The sequence below is a fragment of the Pleurodeles waltl genome, chromosome 7, assembly GCF_031143425.1.
Source record: "Pleurodeles waltl isolate 20211129_DDA chromosome 7, aPleWal1.hap1.20221129, whole genome shotgun sequence".
In the NCBI taxonomy this organism is placed as follows: Eukaryota; Metazoa; Chordata; class Amphibia; order Caudata; family Salamandridae; genus Pleurodeles; species Pleurodeles waltl.
In genome coordinates this window covers 1465500515-1465522372 of record NC_090446.1, presented here as the reverse complement: position 1 = coordinate 1465522372, position 21858 = coordinate 1465500515, and the positions used below count along the sequence as shown (strand labels likewise).

At 44.0% G+C, this 21858-nt stretch overlaps 1 protein-coding gene across 3 annotated transcripts in view; it reads left to right on the top strand.

Annotated features, from left to right (window-relative positions):
• Positions 1 to 21858, top strand: part of LOC138246503 (retroviral integration site protein Fli-1 homolog) — a 203702-nt gene that overhangs the window by 138817 nt on the left and 43027 nt on the right. For all 3 annotated transcript variants that reach the window (XM_069201154.1, XM_069201152.1, XM_069201153.1), the window contains exon 4: positions 20367 to 20570. In XM_069201154.1, coding sequence (XP_069057255.1) covers positions 20367 to 20570 — 204 coding nt within the window. The remainder of the gene's footprint in view (positions 1 to 20366; positions 20571 to 21858) is intronic.

The window sequence follows — 21858 nt, the reverse complement described above, 5'->3', positions numbered from 1 at the left end:
AACCATTAATGAATGTAATAAGATCCTCACCACATAATAGATACATTTATGTCACTGGGTGTTTTAAAGTGGAAGAAAATTTAAAACAATATTGTGGATTTATTTGAAATTGGAACTTGAAAATGAGATTTTAAATATAAAACGAATTGGATACCATATGTTGTTAACAGTCGGGAGAAGCCCTGACGAAGTCTGTGGGGAGATATTTACCCAGACGAAACACGTGTTGGCTTGGCTGTAGCTGTTGAAAAGAAACAATAAAGAAGAGGATTTGCGTAATGTTGCTCAACCCTGCATCTCCATCTCCTCATGAGAATGGTTGCTTTATTTTATTACCGTCTACAGATACCTGAGTTCAAACGAGACTTTGGAAAAACAGATTTTTAGCAATAATCCCCACACATGGGGTTTGAAGTAGAGGTCTGTCTTGACCTATAAAAAGATTGCTGATGTTCTTCAGTTGACAGCTCCACTATAATTCTGCGTGTGTAGCGGGTTTAGTACTATTTAATCACTATTAGCTTTCATCCATTGTTGATCTCGCTACATGTTGGATTAAGTTATATATGACACAGTCTGTACTAGGCACTATTTTAATAATATTGCTTCAATATCTCCTTGAATATCCAACAGAAAACACTTTGGGGTATATTTACCTGCCCCTAGCACCATCTTGCGCCAGCATAGAGTCATTTTTTTTACATTAAGGCTGCATTAAGGAGGCCTTTCTCCTGCGCCGTATAAGCACTGTGGCACTTTGTAAACCCTTGTGCCACATTATGCCTGCGCCAAGTATAATGTATGCAAGCGGGGGGTGTTCCGACGCAGGGAGACCCGAAAAAATGGCGCAGTGAAATGCACATTTCACTACACTATTTTTTCTGTCGTTTTTAACACCTGCTCAGAGCAGGCGTTAACATGACGGACCCATTTTAATCAAAGGGCCTCCCTGTGCTTTTCTGCACTAGCGTCAACATTTTTTACGCTAGTGCAGCAAAGTGCCACAATCGTGTCAAAAATGTTGACGCTATTGTCCTAACGATCGCCATGGTGCACCGTATTGTAAATACAACGCAACCATGGTGTCATTAGGTTGGGCAGGGGTGACGCAAGAAAAGTGGTGCATCAGGACCGAAGCACCACTTTCTTGCAAATATGCCCCTAAGTTCATGAACACAAGGATAGTATGCAGTCTTCTGTTACTGAATACTTGAGCCAGCTGACACGTGTTTTGCTCAGGGCACTTCTAACCACGAGCTTTCTCAAGGCCAAAAGATTCTGTCCTATACATTTTGCTATTAAAATTCCCAGGGTTTGGTACAGTTTGGCTTTGGCTCACTTGTAAATTGTGGTCAACCCCCATGCATAGGCTCCTTATATTTTTTCACAATAAAGTCAGGCACATTCAGTTCGTCAGTTCATGTTGCTCGCTTTGTAGTCAGGGTGTGGTTGAGCCACTGTGATTATTAGACTTTATTTTGCAGATCTCCTGGACACACTGAGTAAACTAAGGTCTTTCCTGGAACAATGTCATAAAAAGGAAGGACTTGTTCTTTCTACACTACGTAAATTACATTAAGAACTCACAATTTATCTTCCTGCCATGCATAGGAAGCATTCCACCAGTCCATTAACCTGGAATAGTAAAACCGCCTAGAAGGATCATGATGGTGTTACACCATACACAACTTTGCAATAAAGTGATAAAACACAACATTATGTTAACACAGCTGATTTGGAAAATTCTAACTATGAGAATGCAGTTTATGGAAGAGAAACATGCACCCTCATCTCTGAAAGACAAAAGCCCTGGCCATAGAGACAAATATTCTTCTGCTCCCCAGTAAAATGCAATTTTAAATAATTGATGGGAAATAAAAGGGGTGAAGGTGGAGAAGAAGGTAGGTCTCCTGGGGACATGTTAATAGGAGCCTGCTAAGCTTTAAAAACAGCTATAAAGATTTAAGTGCTGTTTTCTTATTTTTCTCTGTATGTATGCAGATGGACATAGCTTGCTTGCAAGGTGGAAGCTAAATATAAACCTCTTGAAACTAAACATTTTCCCTTGGACCTCCGGCTTCTAGAAAGTGAGTAGGACTCTTCCTTTGTTAAGTCTTTAATGGCCTCAGCACTCTTGAAGAAAGAGGATTCCCCCAACACCCACGCCACAACTTCGTTACATCACCACAGAAGCAGAACCCTAAAATAACACTTAGTTTATTGTGCATGTCATTCCCCTAAGTCCACTCAAAATGGCAGCCCTGAATGAAATCCCAGCTGACCATCTACAACTCTCTCCCACTGGATCAACATGAGGCATGCTTCCTGGGACATTGGTCTATGTTGTCAGGTGTAAACAACACTCAAGTCAAGTGGTTAAATAAAAATACAAACTGTGGAGAAACAATACAGTTAGACACATTAGACATCAATATCCAGTTTCAAGGTACAAATGGTGTCTCCTGGAATCTTCACAAACATAGGGCCTGATGATGACTTTGGTTGTCCCACCACGGGACCGCCAAAGACGCGGGGATGATGCCACGCCATGCTGGTGATATCGGCCCCTGAGTGTATTACAATGTTCCTGCCGGGCTGACCAGCGGGAACATTGCAATATGTGTTACCGCCGGGCTGACCGATGGGAACACTGTTATGATATTGGCCTCAGCTCCCGCCAATATCCTAGCACTCCAGCATTCACGGAATGCACACTGTCTGCAAAGGTGCTGGGCAGGCCATATGTTGTATATTATATTACATGACTTTGACCTTTATTTTAACCATAATCCTAGTTCTTACCTAAAATTAACCTATGGCCAAATGAAGAAGATAATTCTGCAATTGCAAACCCTGCAATTCACTAAATCATAAGGCTTACAATTGCTAAATGTTTGTTTCCAATGTACTGTCCCCTTTTTGCAAATCTGAGAAAAATTCTGAATCACAAAATGGGTTTTGTGACTTATTCCGAATCACAATTAGGAGTGGCCGTGAAAGGGGTGTACCCTCCTAACTCTGATCGACAATGAGATGTATCAATAGTTTGTTACCACAATTGCAGTCACAAACTATTGAAAAGTTAATGAGACCTCATAGGAGGTGGTACCCCATTTGCAAAGGGGAAGCTGAACCCCCTCGACAACTTCCCTTTAGAAATTTTGTTGGCTGACTTGAGGGGAGTAGGGACTGCTGTCCCCAATGTTTTTCCAAGCAAGATTTTTTTTTCTAAACTCCACTGGTCCTTTAGGGCGCTTGGGTCACCTTAAAAAAATATTTCTCACTTTGAAATGCGAACACAGGTCTGGTGGTCTGCTCTTCCTTGCAGGCCACCACCACTCTGCTTGCAGTCGATGACAGCGATCCGCATATTTGATATTTATTAGGCCTGTCGATCTATGACCCTGTGTGATTGGACATTTTGCAATACAATCTATTGGTACACAGGTTGTGTCACATACCAGACAGGCTGCAAAATGTATGTGTGCAGTTTGCACCCTCGCTCTGCGTTCTGCCTCTTAGGACATCCGGCCCTTTATCTCTAGCACTTCCGTTGACACTGACCAATCTCCTCATCATAACCTATTTATAAAGTTAACACTGACCCTAACACCAGCCTAGCCCTTATCCTAACAGTAATCCTAACACTTACATTATCCCTGACACTTTCCTTGAGCCTAGCCATACCCTTATCCTAACCGTTCTTTAACCCATAACCCTAACCATGAACGTGACTGTCACATTAGCCCTAACTCTAACCAATACCCTAAACATATCTTTAACACTTACCATGACCCTGACCTATGTATGCATCCCTACCTATCTCTAATATTAACACCAAGCCCAACCGTAATCTAACCCTTATCTTAACTCTAACCTAGACCTAAACTTAATCCTAACACTTTCATTGACACTGACTCTTTCCCTAATCCTACTAATACTAACCTAACTTTGATCTTAAAAACAGTTCTGACCTAGACCTAAACTTACCCCTAACACTTTCATTGACTCTGACTCTTTGCCTAATCCTAACCTAGATCTAATCTTAAAAACAGATCTAACCTAGACTTAAACTTACCCCTAACACGTTCCTTTACCCTGACTCACTAATCCTAACCTAGCTCTAATCTTAAAAAACAGCTCTGACCTAGATCTAAACTTAACCCTAACACTTTAGCCTTATCCCAACCTATTTCTAACCTCAACACTGAGCGTAAGCCTAGCCATAGACCTGATCGTCCTGTTAGCTTTGGCTCTAACCCTACATGTATCTTAGAGTGCAAACCCAGCAAGGAGGCAACAGTGAGATGGACACAGTGGGTTAGGAAAAAATTAAAAAATGTGCACAAACCAGTGGTATGGCAGGAGGGGAAGGTTCTCTTCATAGTGATGCACATGGAGCAGGAAGAACTGGGGAGATCTTTATAGGTGGGTGATGGATGTGCCTTTTTTCATCCTGAGTTCCGGTCTTCTGGTCTTTTCATCTGCATCTTTTTATCTGGCATTACTGTGACTCTGTCTGCTCCTAAGATCATACATTTCTTTGGCAGATAGGGTGGAATGTTAGTCTTCATAGAACTATAGACAGCACCAGAGGAATTAGTTTTTAATAGAGGACCAGTTCTACATCTGGGCTTATTCAAGTGGCAAATGAAAGGCAAATTTAAAGGCATATTATCTTATTATAGGTGAGGTCCTGAGGATGTGGAACATGCAGACAAGACGTATGTGTATGGGTATGCCAATGGGGCTTACATATTTGGAACATCATTACTTTCATGTAAACTACATGGTATCTGGCCACTAGCCCTTCCAGCCCTATAAAGACCAAATGGGAATCAACACAGACGTTTCTGCAGAAACAACCATAACCTAACCCTAATGCTGATCCTAATTTTAACCCTTTACTTTTGATTCTAACAGAACCCTGTTCCTAGTACTATCCTGAAACCCCAACCTTGACCGTTCATCCTTTTTTTATTAGTTTTATTATATTCTGAACAATAAACATTAATCAGATACAAGTGCATCATGTGATTATCAGTAGCTTACATGGGCACATCCAACAACTACATACAAATATACTCTGTGTATCCTGAGAACATACAGTCTTATCAAGCCAGTGATGGTAATCAACACACCAAAGGAACATATGAAATAGCAGTGTTACGTGGGCTAGAACGGGCATACCAGGTGTGAACATGATATAACCTATGATATAAACTATGAGTTACAATGCGTGAGTCATATGCAATATGTCTAGTTGCACTTTAGTATTTATTGAGGTATCACACTAGAAGCCTGGTCAGGGAGCACATTGGAAGGATCTAATGGCAATCGAGGTCCTGTGTCTCCTGTGTCTCCTGTGTTAGAGCCGAGTGGATGCTTTAATAGGTAGTGTCGTAAGGGGCTCCAAATATCTCTTGGTCTAGATTGTGGTGGTAGGGTCTTGGCACAGAGGTCTAATTGGTCATTACAATAGATTGAGTCAGTAAGCCATTCCTTTAATTTAGGTGCCCTCCCTCTACCCCGTCGACAAGTGATTAGTTGCTTTGCATGCAGTAGTGCTAGTGCCACAAATTTTCTATAAGATGGGTCAAGTTGGTCCATATAACCTAAGATAGCAAGGAGAGGGGTAAGCGTGAGACTAGTATCGGCCATTTCATGCAGCGCATATTCCACAGCAGTCCAATACCGTCGGGTAGGCTCACATGCCCACGCTAAGTGCCCCTAAGTGCATCTGCCCCTTTCATATTGCATCTCTTGCTTCTATCGTTCGGGCTTAGGCCATAATGGGGCAGCCGCTCAGGGGTGTAATATATTCTATTAAGGAATTTGCAATGTATGATAGGCAGTCAACTGCTTGAAGCAGTTTTTCCACTTTGTGCGCAACAGGCACTCCAGATATTGTCTGGTGGCTGTATCTATGTCCGCCTGCCATCCGGCTTGTGCGCGCTCCATGGCAGGCACCATTTCTAATTGTGAGGCAGCATACAGAATAATGACCAAGTGTTGCGGCGTCTCCGCTTGTAACATTATGGGTAGGGATTTAATTTTGGGGGTTCCTCAGGGAAGCTTGGGACAGCTGTCTTTACGTTATGCCTACGTTTGTCATAAATGAAGATATCCAACGGCAAAGGCTCCTCATTCTCTAAGAATTGCTCCCTGGACGTACACCTGCCTTCCTTATAAAGGTCTCCCCGTCTCAGGTATCCTCATCTTCGGAGAAGCTAGCCTCAAGTATAACGGGGAATAATGGGTGATATTGTAGTGGAATCAGGGGTGAATATAACACTCCTTTCCTTGCTTTGATCACTCATTTAAACCAAGTGTTTGAAGTGCAGGCTAAAGTGGAGTCCTTGTAGTGCTGGAAATGCAGCGTGGCGCCTAAATAAGAGTCTGAGGGTATCAGAGTAATGTAGCTCTCCTCCACAGCCAAATGTGGTAGAAACAGGGTGGGCTTATACCAATAAATGGCATAGTGAGCTTGAGCGCATAGGTAATATAATTCCATGTTTGGTGCTTCAAATCCCCCTTTGGAGAAAGGGAGCGCGAGCACATCCAAATGAAGTCTTGGTTGTTTGGCCGCCCATACTAGTCTAATCATTTGTGAGCGGAGAACTTGAAAAAAGGACCACCCCGATGAATATAGAATATTTAGAAATAGGTACAGCAATTTTGGTAGTATGACCATCTTCATGAGTCCAATTCGCCCTGCAAGGGATAATGGTAAGGAAATCCACCTTGTGATCCTGTCTAATTTGTGCAAGTGCCACTCCATAATTTGCCCTCAATGTTTCCACTTCATCTCTAGCCATGACCACCCCTAGATATTTAGGGCCTCATTACAAGGCTGGCGAACTTCAGACACCCCAGCCCGGCGGTGGCAGTCAGGACCGCCACCGTTGCTGTCGGACCGCCATATAAAGACCCTAGCAATCAGACCGCCAGGGTTCAGCTGGCACTGCCGGGATTCATGATCGTGACGGCTGGGCAGTGGCAGAGAGAGTATTCTGCCAGGGCAGCGCTGCATGCATGGTCTCACTGCCATGAAAAGGCTGGTGGAGAACAGGTACAGGGGGCCATGGGGGTTCCTGCAATGCCCATGCCCTTGGCATGGGCAGTGCTGGGGTCCCCCTGCCCAGCACCGTCGCAGTGTTCACTGTCTGCTCTTATTCACTGTCTGCTCTGCAGATAGTGAACATTACTACGGTACTGGTGCACCCTGCAGGCAACAGCATTGCAGCGGGCTTGATTACTGGCTGGAGATAATGCTGCCGTCTGTTTCCCGCTAGGCTGCCGGGCAGAAACGTAGGTTTCCGCCCCCCAGCCTAGCGGGAAACACCTAATTGGTCTGGCGGGTGGTCACCACTACAGCGGCGGCCACCCTGTCCGGAATTTGACAGATGGGCTTTCCCAGCCGCCAAAATCGTAATGAGGGCCTTAATGTCCATTTAACAGATCGTGTCAGAGGAAAGATATGGGATTTCCCCCAATTGATATAATAGGCATATAGTGTGACAAGGATATGTCTTAGCTGCAACGGGCTCTACTGTGAGCGCAAATAGTAGCAGTGACAGGGGGCACCCCTGTCTAGTGCCTCTGGATATATAGATTGGTTCTGAATCAAGGCCATTGATCCATACTCACTGTATTGGTTGGGGCTATAAGAGGGCCAACAATGTTAAGTATGCTTGGGGGAATCCCTTTTGCCTAAGGATAGCCATTAGGAAATCCTACTCGAGAGAGTCAAAGGCCTTGGTGGCATCTAGGAAGGCTGCCACCACGGCTAGGTCCAGATCAATATTTTGCATAAGACCAAATGAAGTTCTCAAATTTTACGATGTCAACATCCCTGGAATGAATCCTGACTGGTCTGGCCCTACTAAAAAAGGCATGAATAGCGAGAGGCGATCAGCGAGTATTTTAGCTAGAATTTTAACATTGCAGTTAATCAACAAAAGGGGCCTATATGAGTCACAATTCGCAGGCGGCTTTCTAGGTTTGAGCAAGGCTAAAAGCATAGCTTCATGCATCGTATGAGATAGTGTGCCTACCTTCTTAGCTTCATGGTACACCGCCTTTGGGATGGATATTAAAATGTCTACATATGTCTTATAAAAATCAGTGGGAAAGCCATCCTGCCCAGGTGCTTTTCCTGATTGCAGTTACATGGTCACCGCCCTTATTTCATCATCTGTTATTTCCTCAGCAAGGAAGTGTCACTGAACATTGCTCAGCCTTCTCAGCACTACATTGTCCAGAAAGCCAGCAATGTCCACCTGTGTTAGCCTACAGGAATTGTAAAGGCATTGGTAGAATTACACAAAGGCCTGGAGGATACTTGACGTGTCCTGATAGGGGACCCTTTGAATCACTTACTTCTAGTATGACATTGGCAGAGGGAGGCTTATGAGTTCTAGTGGCCAAATTATGACCGGGCCTTTCCCCTTCACCATAAGCACAAGCCTTGGCGTATTTGCCTCTATATAGGCATTCTTTGTCAGCTAGATCCCGATATTCTGTTAGTGTTATCCTTATGTCATGGGAGATAGCTGGGTCCCGAGCAGCGCCCTGTCTATGCTCAAGGTTTTTAAGCTAATTTTCTAAGTTGGTCAGGCTGGTGCGCAGGGCCCTCAGTACTCCATTGCTTTTCATAATACAGTAGCCTCTGATAGTAACTTTAAAGGATTCCCATATTATACCAATCAACGGGACAGAGTCGGCATTGTGCGCTAAGAATTCAGCTATTTCATGCCGCATCACTTTGCGGAAAGGTGCATCTTGCAGAGTCAAAGGTGAGAGTCACCAAGCATTATCATCCGGGGCCTTAATGGGTACACGTAGTACCATTAATACTGGGGAGTAGTATGAGTAGATTATACCTATGTGGCATATTTCATGAATCCAGCCATATATTCCTATGGATATAAGCCAATAATTCAATCTGGACCAACTGTTGTGCACCTGAGAGTAATATGTACCTTCCCTCGTGCTAGTATGCAGTTGCCTCCAAGCATCCATTAAGTTATTTTATCTAATTATAGCTGCCATATACATGGCTGTTGTGCTGTGTGCTAAAGCATGCCCCGGGGATTGATCCATTTCTGTATTTAATACAACAAAATTCCCGCCAGCCCCACAGTACCAGTCTATGCTCAACATTTGCAATCAAGCCCCAGAGTTTATCAAAGAAGGCATAGTTGTCTACATAAGGGCCATAACAGTTGGCAATAATAATGTAATAGGAGTGCAGTCTGCCCCATATACTTGTGTACCTACTTTGATCATCGTTTATATCGCCTTGCAGGACATATAGTATCCCTCTTCGAACTAGTGTGACAGTGCCCCTCGCATGGGAAGAGTTTGCAGAGTATTGCTTATATACGACCCATTGAGTGGCAAACATAGTACCAGTGGCAGCTGTAAAGTGGGTCTCTTGGAGCAATGCGAGGTGGACATCATGTCCATCTAAATATGCCAAAATGTGCCGTCGCTTGCGTGGGCTTCCCAGACCTCTAACATTCCACGTAATACATCTGCAGTTCACATACGTAAGATTCCTAGGGGCGTTACCGCCAGGGGTCTGCTCTGGATCAATCATGAGACATATTTCTTATTCTAGTCATACCGGAATTCCATAGTGTTAAGTATCGGCTGTGCCACGATAACCATACCAAGTGAAATTGTGCACCTTGTGACAAACAAAACCCCACAAATATCTCCCCACTCCCACACTGGCATCCCAACTTCACCGGCCAATTGCAACCTTCCCAAACTTGATAAAATTGAATTACAGATATAGAAAGGAACATGATACACCGGTATCCAATTGCCCACCAGTCCAGAACAATCCAGCAGCAATATTGCAGAAGTGGAAATTAAAGTAGTGGTATACTGCCTCACACTGGCAGGGAGGGCAACCAACTGCAATGAACCAATAATGACACCCAACTAAATCAGATCCCCATAGATAAAATAGAGATAATCTGTTGGGGTTGTTCCAGGAGCCAGGCGGGGTCCTCCTCGATCTAACAATGGTGTCTGGGGTTGACATGGGTAGTGATACTCCTATAGGGACTGCATAGCCAGCAAACAGTACAGTTAGAACAACTAGGGTACGAATATTTAGCTGAGAGCCAGTTGAATTGCATGGGGCAACAAAGTAGGCCACCAAATTTGTGTCAAGAGCAATCCAGAATGCCCAAAGGCAAATTTAGCCAATACCTGACGCTGGTGATAAAGATCTGGATGAAACAGCTCTATGTTCTGGCTTCAATGTCCCAAGAGGATGCTTTCTGAGGAAGTCCTGAGCTTGTTGCGAATTGCCAAAGATGTGATCTTTTCCCTGGAAGGTGATGCACAATCATGCGGGATACAGCATTGCATATGGTGCTGCTGCTTGTCTGAGTCTCCGCTTAATTGCTGTACATTTTCAACAAGCGTCTTGAACAGCGACAGTAAAGCCTGGCCAAATAGACACAGTGTTTCCCTCAAAAGTTAAGTGTATTTTTTTCTCTGGTGAGTGTTAGAGCCACATCACGATCCTTGTAATTAAGTAGTCGGGCTATTTATGTTAGAGCTGGAGCGCCTGTTGGGGGTTTGGACATCAAAGATCGGTGGGCTCTCTCCACAATGAACACATGTGAGAAGGAGTCGGCGCCAAAGAGCGTTTTAAGTAGCCTCTCGATGTAATCTTCCATTCTCCCTGTTAGTGGTCTCCGGTCTTCCTAAGATGTGCAGGTTGTTACGTTACAATCGTGCCTCCAAATCTTCATTTTTGTCTGCGATTATTCTCAGGATTTTTTCGATATTGAGGAGCTGTTCGCCTCTGGAGGCAGTTGTGTCTTCCAGGGCAGACAGGCCCTGCTCCGCTTCATGGAGGCAACTGTCATGTTTCTCAAGTTTGTGAGCCATGGAGTCAATTCTAGTGCACATAGTGTCCGTTTTGGCCTCTATGGAGGTTAAGCTGCGCTTCATTGCTAGAAGGAGCGTCTTCATGACAGCATCTTTATTATGTGGGGCTGTTACCTCCGAAGCCACACCAGATGCAGCTGGATTGTCAATTGTATCCCTCACAGACCTACGCGAGTCAAATTGAAGTTTGCCTGACGGCTGTCCACTTTTGCCATGTTGCAGTAGTCGGTTACAAATGACATGTGCGTGAATATGCAGTTAATACTGTTGCATCCAGGGGAGACGGTACTTCAGTTTCCTCCCTTATTAGGCTGCATAGAAGTTGTAGCACAGGAACATGCCCAGTTATACTGTGTGACCTCTATGCACTACTCCAGAACTGTCAGCCCCTGATTTTAGCGCACGTGTCAAAGCTATTGTGACGGAGCATGACCTGTTGGGGGTGGATATAAGCAGACATGTCGTCTCATCTGCTGAAACATAGAGCCATAGGCTAGGTGCTTGTTCGACCACAGTGTTGCTTGTAAGTGAACTTTTTAGTCCAGCCTCACCCCAGAGCAAAGGGGGCACGAGCAGACCGGGTGCTATCTGTGGTGACAGTGCTCTGCACATACCTGAAGGCAGCAGTTCTCTAGGTCCTTGAGCTTCCAGTTGTGGCACGAGTTCAGCCGTCAGTATGCGCTAAACAGGACAAAGGTATCATATCTCAATAAGTGCAAAGGGAGCAGGTTCCCAGGATGCATGCCAGTTGAAATCTGCAAAGCAGCTTGTAGAAGAGGCTTACCGAGCACATTTCGAGCATATCTGAAGTTCACTCGCACCATTGCTTAGGCTTGGATCCCACCCGCAGTCAAATGCATAGGGGACCTAGTGGTAATGTGTGCAGTAACGTCAAGGAGGTAACGTGTGCGATTATTAGTGTGGGATAGGAATCATGGGTGTAACTGTGCTGCATACAGCGGCCAACCGGGGTGTAACTTGCGGAAGTAATGTGTGGACCACTGTATCACCAATTTATGCCTAGGGCACTGACGGCAATCAGAGTAGCCCCTTTCGAGTCATCACAGGTACCTCCCGTTTTCATTCCACCTAGCGCACACCACTAAAGAGTAAGGAGAAACACAGGGTATGCATTGTATGATAACCTCTCTTTTCCCAAATCTCGAGTCGCCCAAACTTGTTCCCGCAGCACGGCCACTCACCCCCTTGGGCCTCACCAGTTTCGGTTGCTGCGCCATGTCACAGCTTTCGGCTTTCAGATTTACTGGCAGTAAAGTTAGACTTTTGGTCTAAGTTTGGACCAACAGTGTAACTTAGACCAAAAGTCTAACATTACTAGTAGTAAAGTTAGACTTTTAGTTTAAGTTGGGACCAAAAGTGTAAGTTAGACAAAACGTCTAACTTTCCTACTAGTAAAGTTAGACTTTAGGTCCAAATGTAGACTGCAGGTTTACACTTAGACGTTTGATCTAGGTTTACCTTCGTGGATTAGGTCTACAGTATGTAATGCAGGCTCACAAAACCATGCAGGTGACCCTTCCAATCCAGCAATGACATAATACCAAATACATACTGTGTTCAAGGTTAGATAATTATTTGTTCACTTGTGTGAGGAAACGAGGTGTATTATATGGTGTGACTGTGCAACCTCACCATTTAATACACTTACCAATCCTTTGAGGACCCTTAGGTTTTGTTTGTCAAACCTTCAGCTCACCCTGGCTAGCTGTTTTTCTGAACAGCAAAGCTTACAAAAAGAAACAAGTGTAAAGCATTTTAAAAGTACCAAAACAATTGAAGAAAAATTCAAGAAGACACTAAAGAAATCCAACACCAATTTACAAAAATAGACGGTATTTGTATGTAATTTTAGACACAGCAATGAAAAAGATCCTCCAGAGGGTTCCAGAGGTATAGAATTTACAAGTTATAGTAAATCAGGTAATTTCACTCAACCACGAACAAGCATTTACAAATTCAACAAGTTTGACACTTAGAAACCTTTTCACTAAAATGTTTGGGCTAACTGTAATGCAGTTACTGGGAGTCACTTTGTATGTGACATACTGTAGTAGGGAGCCAGTCAATGGGACTAGGAAGATCCTCAGAAACAGTTACCTCAGCAGGTGAAGCAGACTTCAGTCAGTTACAGACACTTTTATCCTTTGTAGAGCTGTTCTGTGGAAGTGGTCCTGATGCAAAGGATGAAGGATGCTGAAGATGCTCAAAGGATGCTGTGGATGTGATGTGGTTGATGGGGGCCCTTGTAGAGCTTTTCTGTGGAAGTGGTCCTGATGCAAAGGATGAAGGATGCTGAAGATGCTCAAAGGATGCTGTGGATGTGATGTGGTTGATGGGGGTCTTGCTGAGACTATTCCATGGTCCACGAAGGGGTGAGGCGGTCCTGGTAACAAGGCCGATGTCCCTCAAAGTCCTCTTGGTGTTGGCAGCAGTCCACTCGCCACTGGGCTACCAGTCACCTAGTATCGCGGTGACAGGTCAACCCTTCCTGGGTCGATAACTCGTCCTCTGGAGGTCCCAGCTGTACTCCCACAACACTTCTTGGCTTAGCAATCTTGAGTGAAGCTTTGTGTGTCGAGTCCTGGTACCTGTGCTGCAGGGTGCCAGTTGGCGGCAGATTGAAAACTTTGGGCTACCAACTTGCCGCAGCAGGCTTCTAAGCTGTTGCGTCCCTGTGCTGTGAACAGGAAGCCAACTCACTGACCCTTGGAGTCGCTTGGCTTTGGCTGGGCTCTTGAGATGATCTCTCCTCGTGCAGGGCACAGCAGGCCAAGTCCCTTTCCTTTGCTAGCCACCAGCTTCAGCAAGTACATTTCACGCTGGTGCATCCTCTCTTTGCTGGTTACACAGTGCAGCAGGGCAGTCCTTCTCTGTTCCTCTTCCAGTCCAGTCAGGATTGGAGTTCTGGGTGCCAGGGATGCCTTTTCCATGTACAGAAATGCCCTTGGGGTAGGATGCAGTCAGTAGCCAATAGGCTACCTGGTTTCCTCCTCCTGATTACCACTTCCTGGGAAGTTTAGTATCTGCACAATTCTTCTGACTCCCAAGATGGCAGAGCTCTCTCAGAGTCCTGAGCTCCCTAGCTCAACCCAGCGGTGTGGCTGGGTACCCCTGGTACAATAAGGTGTGGCCTTACAAGTAAGTTAGGCTATGCCAATTGGGGACAAGCCAATTAAACATGCACAATTTTAAGGGTTAACGCACATGCACTGAGTCCTGTTTAGCATGGATCAGTGCACTTCAGAGCCATTACACCACTACCTAGTAGTCAAATCTGGGGCAAAAAGTAGGGGTAAACCTGCAAAAAAACTATTTCCTTACAACATCTGAGTGAACCCTTGTCCCACAGGAATCAGTACAGCGTTCAGAGCTGGAGAAAGTTTTTTTGCGATCGCCTTGAGAGTCCCTCTTCCATACAGATCTGTATTGTGCTTATAGCTAGAGACAGGTGTATCCACTTTACCTGAAAAACTGTCCAAGAGAAAGGCACCTTTATTGTTTTCATTTCTAGGGAAGGATTCCTTCTTTGCTCCGATGGTCCAACTGAAAAAACCCTGAAGAAATGTGGCAACTGATATCATAGGGCCATTTGCAGTTCTTCCGCAGAAGGAAGCTTACACCATAGCTTTGACTGATTACTTCTGTAGAGGTCCCATAGCCAGTGGTACAAATGGTAGGTAGCATGACCACTGAACCTGTCATACATTTTTTGGAACATGTGTTTTGTCGCAAGGGTATTCCTAGAGAATTGGTATCAGATAATGGTGTGCTGTTTACACCAGATAAATTGTGAGAATTTTGAGGAATGTGTGGCCTCAAGCATTCACGAGCCACCTTGCCTTGCCTAATGCAGAAGTGAATGGCCTAGTCAAATGATTTAACAGGGTGGTCAAGGAGCCGGTACAGTTGGCATTGACATCAGGGTTTTAGTGGAGGAAAATGTTACAAGCTACCTTGCTACTTTATGGAATGACAACTAATTTCGTCTCTGGCAAGTTGCAGTTTGAACTTTAATGGTGTCAGAAGCCAAGGGCTAAGTTGGTACTGTGGTGGTTAATTTGAGGTAAAAAAAAACTGATGTTCAAACTCTTTTAATGCCAAGTCTGCAAACTACTCTTTTGGTTTAAAATACGATTTCTTAAAACTCTCATCATTAGGCCAATCAGCTGCCTTTGTAATATCTTCCAACCTTCCTCCTGCGTTCTAAATCTTTGTTGCCACAACTCCCCCCATTACTGAATGTGCTTTAGACAAATTCAAATTCACTCCATCTTCTCTCATCACATTCTTCACCCATCTAGCAATCAGCGCCACAGAAACTGCACCATACAGTCTCACATAAGTAAACAACAACGAATCTACTCCTGAACTCCTGTTCTCACTCATTCTTACCTCATACACTTTGATAAATCTCACCTCACCCAGTTTTGGATGGTCATCAAACCTCAAGATAGAAAACTAATTTTGGCATAGTCTTAGTTCTTTTCCGTATTTCAAATAATACTCCATGAGGTTGATAAACCCTATCTGTTACTTTCATCATTCTCACATCTGATACTCTCTCAAAAGATATCAAACACTGCAAAGTTGCTAATTTCCAAATAAAGTCCCTGGTATTCAAAAACCTACTACTTTGTCATTTTACAAATAAATTATAAACCAGTCCAGCATCCCATAGTTTCTCATACTTTGCCCTTGGTGGTTTCCTTACTCTCATTCCCTTCAGTACCCTACACATCAGCAGACTTCTTCCCATAGAAATGCCATCCAAAAGGAAATACCCAGCTGCCTATCTGATCTGTAAGAATTTACTGTCCTATAGCTCAGTCCTTTTGCAAATAACTCTGCTAAACATTAGCTATCATAATCTCATCCACCTATACTGGATCCAAATTCTTCTACATGCACCAACATAGCCAGATGATCTATGCACACCTATATGTCTTCCTGGTTCCAGGTGCCCAGGACTCACTAAGTAATTCTGAAGCCTCGCCTGATAAGCTCATTAAATCTTCATGGTTTGTCCATTACCATTTCCATAACCGAAGGATACCAGGCCTGAGTCATCCAAAATGGTGTCACCAACGCCAGCTGACATTTCTGCCTTGTCATCTGCATCAGAACTCTCTTAATCATTGGCAAAAGTGGAAAAGCATGACTCTACATATCCAGCCAATTCAGGCCGAATGCATCTACCGCCATTGCACCCAGATCCGGCCTCCAACTCACATACTTCGTAATTGGTTTGTTAATCAAGACGCAAAAAGATCTACTTGCAAAGGACCCATTCTCCTCTGAATTTCCTAAAATGCCCAAAGCATTAGTTTCCAATCTATGTAATCCATTAAATGGTGTGAATTCCAGTCTGTCACTATATTCTTTTTCCTTGGAAATTTTTGTGCTTTCATACTTATTATACAGAACTCCAAAATTTCCTTTGCTAACTTTGACAGCCTTGTTGATCTGCTGCCTCCCAACTTGTGTTTGTAAGTCACGGCTGAAATATTGTCAATTTTAAGCAGTACAGAGCAACACTGGGCTTGACTCTTAAAACTGTGAACCACTAATACTCCTGCCTTAATTTTCAAACAGTTAATATTCTCCTTTCTCTCTTCCAAACTCCATTTTCTTCCTGTCACCTGTGCATTCAATCTTTTTCCCCATCCTACATTGCATGCTTCGGATTCTAAAACATAATCTGATGTTGATCCAAAAACTGCCTGATTATTCCATGCCTCTTGTGCATTCTGTGTCAACTTCACTTTGTCTCCATACCATAGAACCCTGGACAAAGCAGCCTTTTGAGATGCTGCAATGCCCTGTAAATCAATGGCCCTATCAAAATTGCGTGAATTGACAATGACAGAAGCCCAATTACTCTTTCCAACTCTCACAACCCCATTTCTTCCTTTTTGAATAAACATCGTACTTCATTTTTTTATATGTCCCTCTCTGGTAATTGGAGCGGCACCTATACTACGTCTACCACAAAACCTAAAAATTCCATCCTATTTGATGGAAAGAGCTGTGATTTCTCCAGGTTTATTACAAATCTTAATTTCTCCAATAAATCATTTGCCATTTGAACCTGACATTTTTTTAAACGTCTGCATCCTGATTCATTAACAATATTTCATCCAAGTAAAAAATAAATCTCACACCTCATTCTCTGAGAAATCCAACTACTGTCCTGAATGCTTTTGAAAAACACCATTATGCTTTAGAGTAACACCTGGGAAGACACCTGAAATGGAACAACTGTCCTTTGCATCTGAACTGAAGTAAACATCGACTCTCCTCTACAATAAGGATCAGGAAATTAGCATCTTTCAGATTTATCTCCACCATCCAATCTAAATCTAACAAAACGTCCTTCATCAGATGTATTCCTTCCATCTTGAAATGTTTGTAGGTTACAAAATAATTTTTGTTCTTTCAAATTTATTACGTCTCCACCCTTTGGGCCCAATTCAAAAAGGTAAACTTAGACCAAAAGTCTAAGTTTAGACCTAAAGTCTAACGTTACTGGTAGTAAAGTTAGACCTTTGGTCTACTTTAGACTTTTGGTTTAAGTTTGGACCATGTGCAAGACGTGAGGCATCAATGGTTTAAATTGTATTTATCCTCATATTAACTACTCCTGCCTCCTAATTTCGGCATCTGCCAGTATTTATCAATTTTTTCCTTATATTTGACTGCAACTAACACTTGTAAATCAAATTATTTGATTATATGACCTTCATATTAAAATACAATCTCAAAATACATCCTACACATTCTTACTCGGAAATTGGGTTAATATTAAAGTCACACATATGTAAACACCTCACACCATTCAAATTAATCATTCTCATCCATTAGGAATAGTTCAGTAATCGCAATACCTATCTGCTCAGAAGCTGCAAACAAAAGAGGAAGAGAATGGAGTTCAAGGGACTCATACTGAGTATTGGGGATCTATTCGATTGTGAGTTCATGTTGTGTTCCAACTTGGAGCTTTTAAAGTTGCTGCTCAGAAGTGGTGAATAAAAGGTTGATGCCTAATGATAGCCTCATGTCCTGAAATACAAGTAAGAACCCTGTGGTAGTTACCAAGGAAAGTGCATGTTGATCTAGGGCACAAGTGGTGGTGTAAGTAGTGAAATCTGCTATTAGGGTGAAGGATGATCAGGTATGGAATTTAAGAAACATTTCAGTGTGTCGTAAAGCTCTAGATGGAAGAAGGAGGACAACACTGTGTTTTGGATATAGACAATCATGATATTTAGGTTGACTGTGGAATGACAGAACTGTCAAATATAGACAGTGAAACGCTGCAATGGAATAATCCAGCAGGAATTAGCCTTGAATAACGATTGAAATTGAAAGAATAAAATTAATTCAAAATAGGAGTTAGAAAGACATTCTGACAGGGGTCACAAAGCAAATAACTTTGGTAGAAAAGCATGCAAAAATCTTAAAAACAGTTCAGGGGCAGAAGATCAAAGTAAATATAGGGCAGCCTGCAAATTTTCACGTACGATCTAAAGTGCAGGACAGTGGTGGATCAAAACTTCATGGGTCCCCCTGCAAAGTACATGGAGGGTCCCTTCCCCGGCCCACTACCTAAGACTTTTGCTGGAGCTTGGGCCCCACCACACCATGGAGGCCCCCCGCACCATGGGGCCGTGAGGCATATGTTACGCCACTGTTGCAAGATGCAATTCTAAATGACACAGAAATTGACATTCTATAGAGCTGAGTTGTTAGTTCTATATAGTTGATGTGGTCTAGTTGTTATGTCACTAGTGAACCAGGAGCTTGGCCACTGCCATACGTAGTATCCAAATTGATAGATCTTGGGTAAATGAATTAATTTTGACCAACATAGGTCAAGGAGGGTTGGCTTCATACCAGATTTTCAATAAATGCACGTAAGTTACATTTAGATACAATAAATAATTTAACTCTCTGCATCTGATAGGCATTGTTTTTCAAAACATAAGCCCAGTCAGAAAACCAACAATCCTCACATACTATATGTAGTCTGAAACCAAGTGAGCCCCCAGTGTTCCTGATTGTCAAAATTCTTGCCAAATATGTAGTTTGTTTATCATTTCTGTTCAATGGAGGTAAGGAATTCCGAGTCTCTGCGAAAAATTGTTATAATTGTGTTGGTCTTGCCTTCAAATCTTTCTTTGCCTGAGTTAGTAGTTCACCACTGTTGGAAAGTAGCCTCTTTTTAGCATGGTTACCCTCACTTTTTGTGTGTTTGACTGTGTTCACTGGGATCCTGCTAACCAGGACCCCAGTGATTGTGCTCTCTCCCTTCAAACCTGGTTACTTGAACCACTTACACCCCACATTTGTCATACTGGTGCCCTTGTGTAAGCCCCTATTATATGGTACCTAGGTACCCAGGGCATTGGGTACCAGGTGATCCCCAGGAGCTGCAGCATGTATTATGCCACCCATGGGGAGCCCATGCAAAGTGTATCTGCAGGCCTGCCATTGCAGCCTGCTTAAAAGGGTGCAAGCACACTTTTTACTACAGGTCACTGCACCAGGTCACTGTAAGTCACCCCTAAGGCAGGCCCTACTAGCCCAGAGAGCAGGGTGCAAGTACCTGTGTGTGAGGGCACCCTTGCACTAGCAGAGGTGCCCGACGAACTCCAGTTCCATTTTCCTGGACTTCATGAGTACAGGGACGCCATTTTACATTACATAATGATAACTTCGAACCTAGACATGTTTGGTATCAAACATGTCGGAATCATTCCCCAATACTGTTGCCAGTATTGGAAGTATGATTCCATGCACTCTGGGGGCTCCTTAGAGGACCCTCAGCATTGCTCCTACCAGCCTTCTGGAGTTTTCCAGGCAGCCCAAGCTGCTACCTCCCCTTAGACAGGTTTCTGTCCTCCTGCTGCTTGAACAGCTCAAGCCCAGGAAGGCAGAACAAAGGATTTCCTTTGGGAGAGGGGGGTAACACCATTTCCCTTTGGAAATAGGTATTACATGGCTTGGGAGGGGTAGCCTCCCCAAGCCACTGGTCTGCTTTGAAGGGCACATTTGGTGCCCTCTGTGCAAAAAACAGTCTACACCAGTTCAGGGACTCCCAGTCCCTGCTCTGGCATGAAACTGGACAATGGAAAGGGGAATGACCACTCCCCTGTCCGTCACCACACCAGGGGTGGTGCCCAGAGCTCCTCCAGAGGGTCCCTGGGTTCTGCCATCTTGAATCCAAGGTTGGCAGGGACCTCTGGGAGCATATGAGAGGCCATGTCAGGCCGGTGACGTCAGAGCAATCTCCTGCTAGGTGGTCACCTGGCTAGGTGACCAATCCCCCTTTCAGGGCTATTGGTATGCAGGAAAACCATAATCTCCTGCAGGACTAGTGTCCGAGTATCTCCTACCTCTCTCACAAGCTTTTCTCCATGTCTGTGCAGATCCCGGTGTGTGGACCCATGACCACGTACGGCAGTGGGTAGAATGGGCAGTCAAGGAGTATGGCCTGTTGGACATGGACATGGCAACATTCCAGAACATCGATGGGAAGGAACTCTGCAAAATGACCAAAGAGGACTTCATGAGGATCACGTCGCCCTACAACACAGATATCCTGCTGTCACACCTGGGCTACCTCAGGCAAAGTATGAGCCCCTGACAGCAACCTATGACTTTCTGATCTTGCATGTCTGAAACCCTAATCATGCACTGGTCTATGTGTGAATGCTCAGTCTTTTGTGGAGGAACTATTAATCTTCTGTGTATCACTATTCAGACTTCTGTGTATGAAACTTCAACCTACTTTGAATGGACTTTGCATCTTCTATGTATAAGCATTCAAGTGGGAATGTTCACTGTCCTATAAATGAGCCTTAAATCTTCTGTGTATGAATGTTCAATCTTCTACGTACAGTTCAGTCTTCTAATATGAATACTCAGTCTGCTGCATATCAACATTTACTCTTATCTTTGTGACCGCTGACCCAATTGTGTATGAATGTTGAATCTTCTCTCCGCACACCCCTATACTCAAGCTATGAAAAACAATATCAGATATATAAGTGTTCACCCTAGGACCTCCAGTCTTAACCTAGAATTATGAAGACCCACACAGAAATCAGGGAACTGCAAAATAGAACATACATGTGTGGAAATGTAAAATACCCCATGGAAACATGGAAACCTACTTTCATGAACCCATAGCCCCTCATTAGGAGTCTGGCAGTCTTAAGACTGCCAGACTCACGGAGGCTGTTGGACCGCCATGTTATGACCGTGGTAGAGCCGCCACGGTCCAACCGCCGACATCGTCAGGTTGCCACCCGTCGACAGCCTGGCAGTCTCAGTGGTTGTAATCCTCCAGGGTGGCTCTGAATGCAGCGCCGCCCTGGGGGATTACAACTCCCCATTCTGCCAGCCTTTTCATGGCAGTTGGACCGCCATTTAAAGGCTGGCTGAATGGGGGCCCATGCACAGCCCCGTCGTGCTTTCCACTGCCAGAATTATGCCCGCCGCACCGCCACATTTCCGCCGGCTCGATTACGAGCGGCATCAGGGTTAAGCCCTGTTTCCCGCTGGCCTGGCGGGTGGAAACACTGTTTCCGCCTGCCAGCCAGCAGTAAACGTGTATTAGGGCCGGCGGTGTTCTGGCCGCACAGGCAGTCAGATGGTGGTTCGAGTTCAAACTCATAATTAGAGCCATAGTCTACAATGTAGAAGCCCACAAGTGTTAATGAGTGAGCCCGCAAACATCAATGTATTAACCCCCACTTGGGGACTTGATAACTCAGATTAGTCAATATATGCATTTTCACTCAATTTTTTCAGAAAAGTGCATCCATCTCAAATCAAACAACACCCAAAACAATGCCTTGAGTCTTTCAGCCCAAAAACTAAAGTTAATGAGAAACCATTAACAACTTTCTGAGTGCA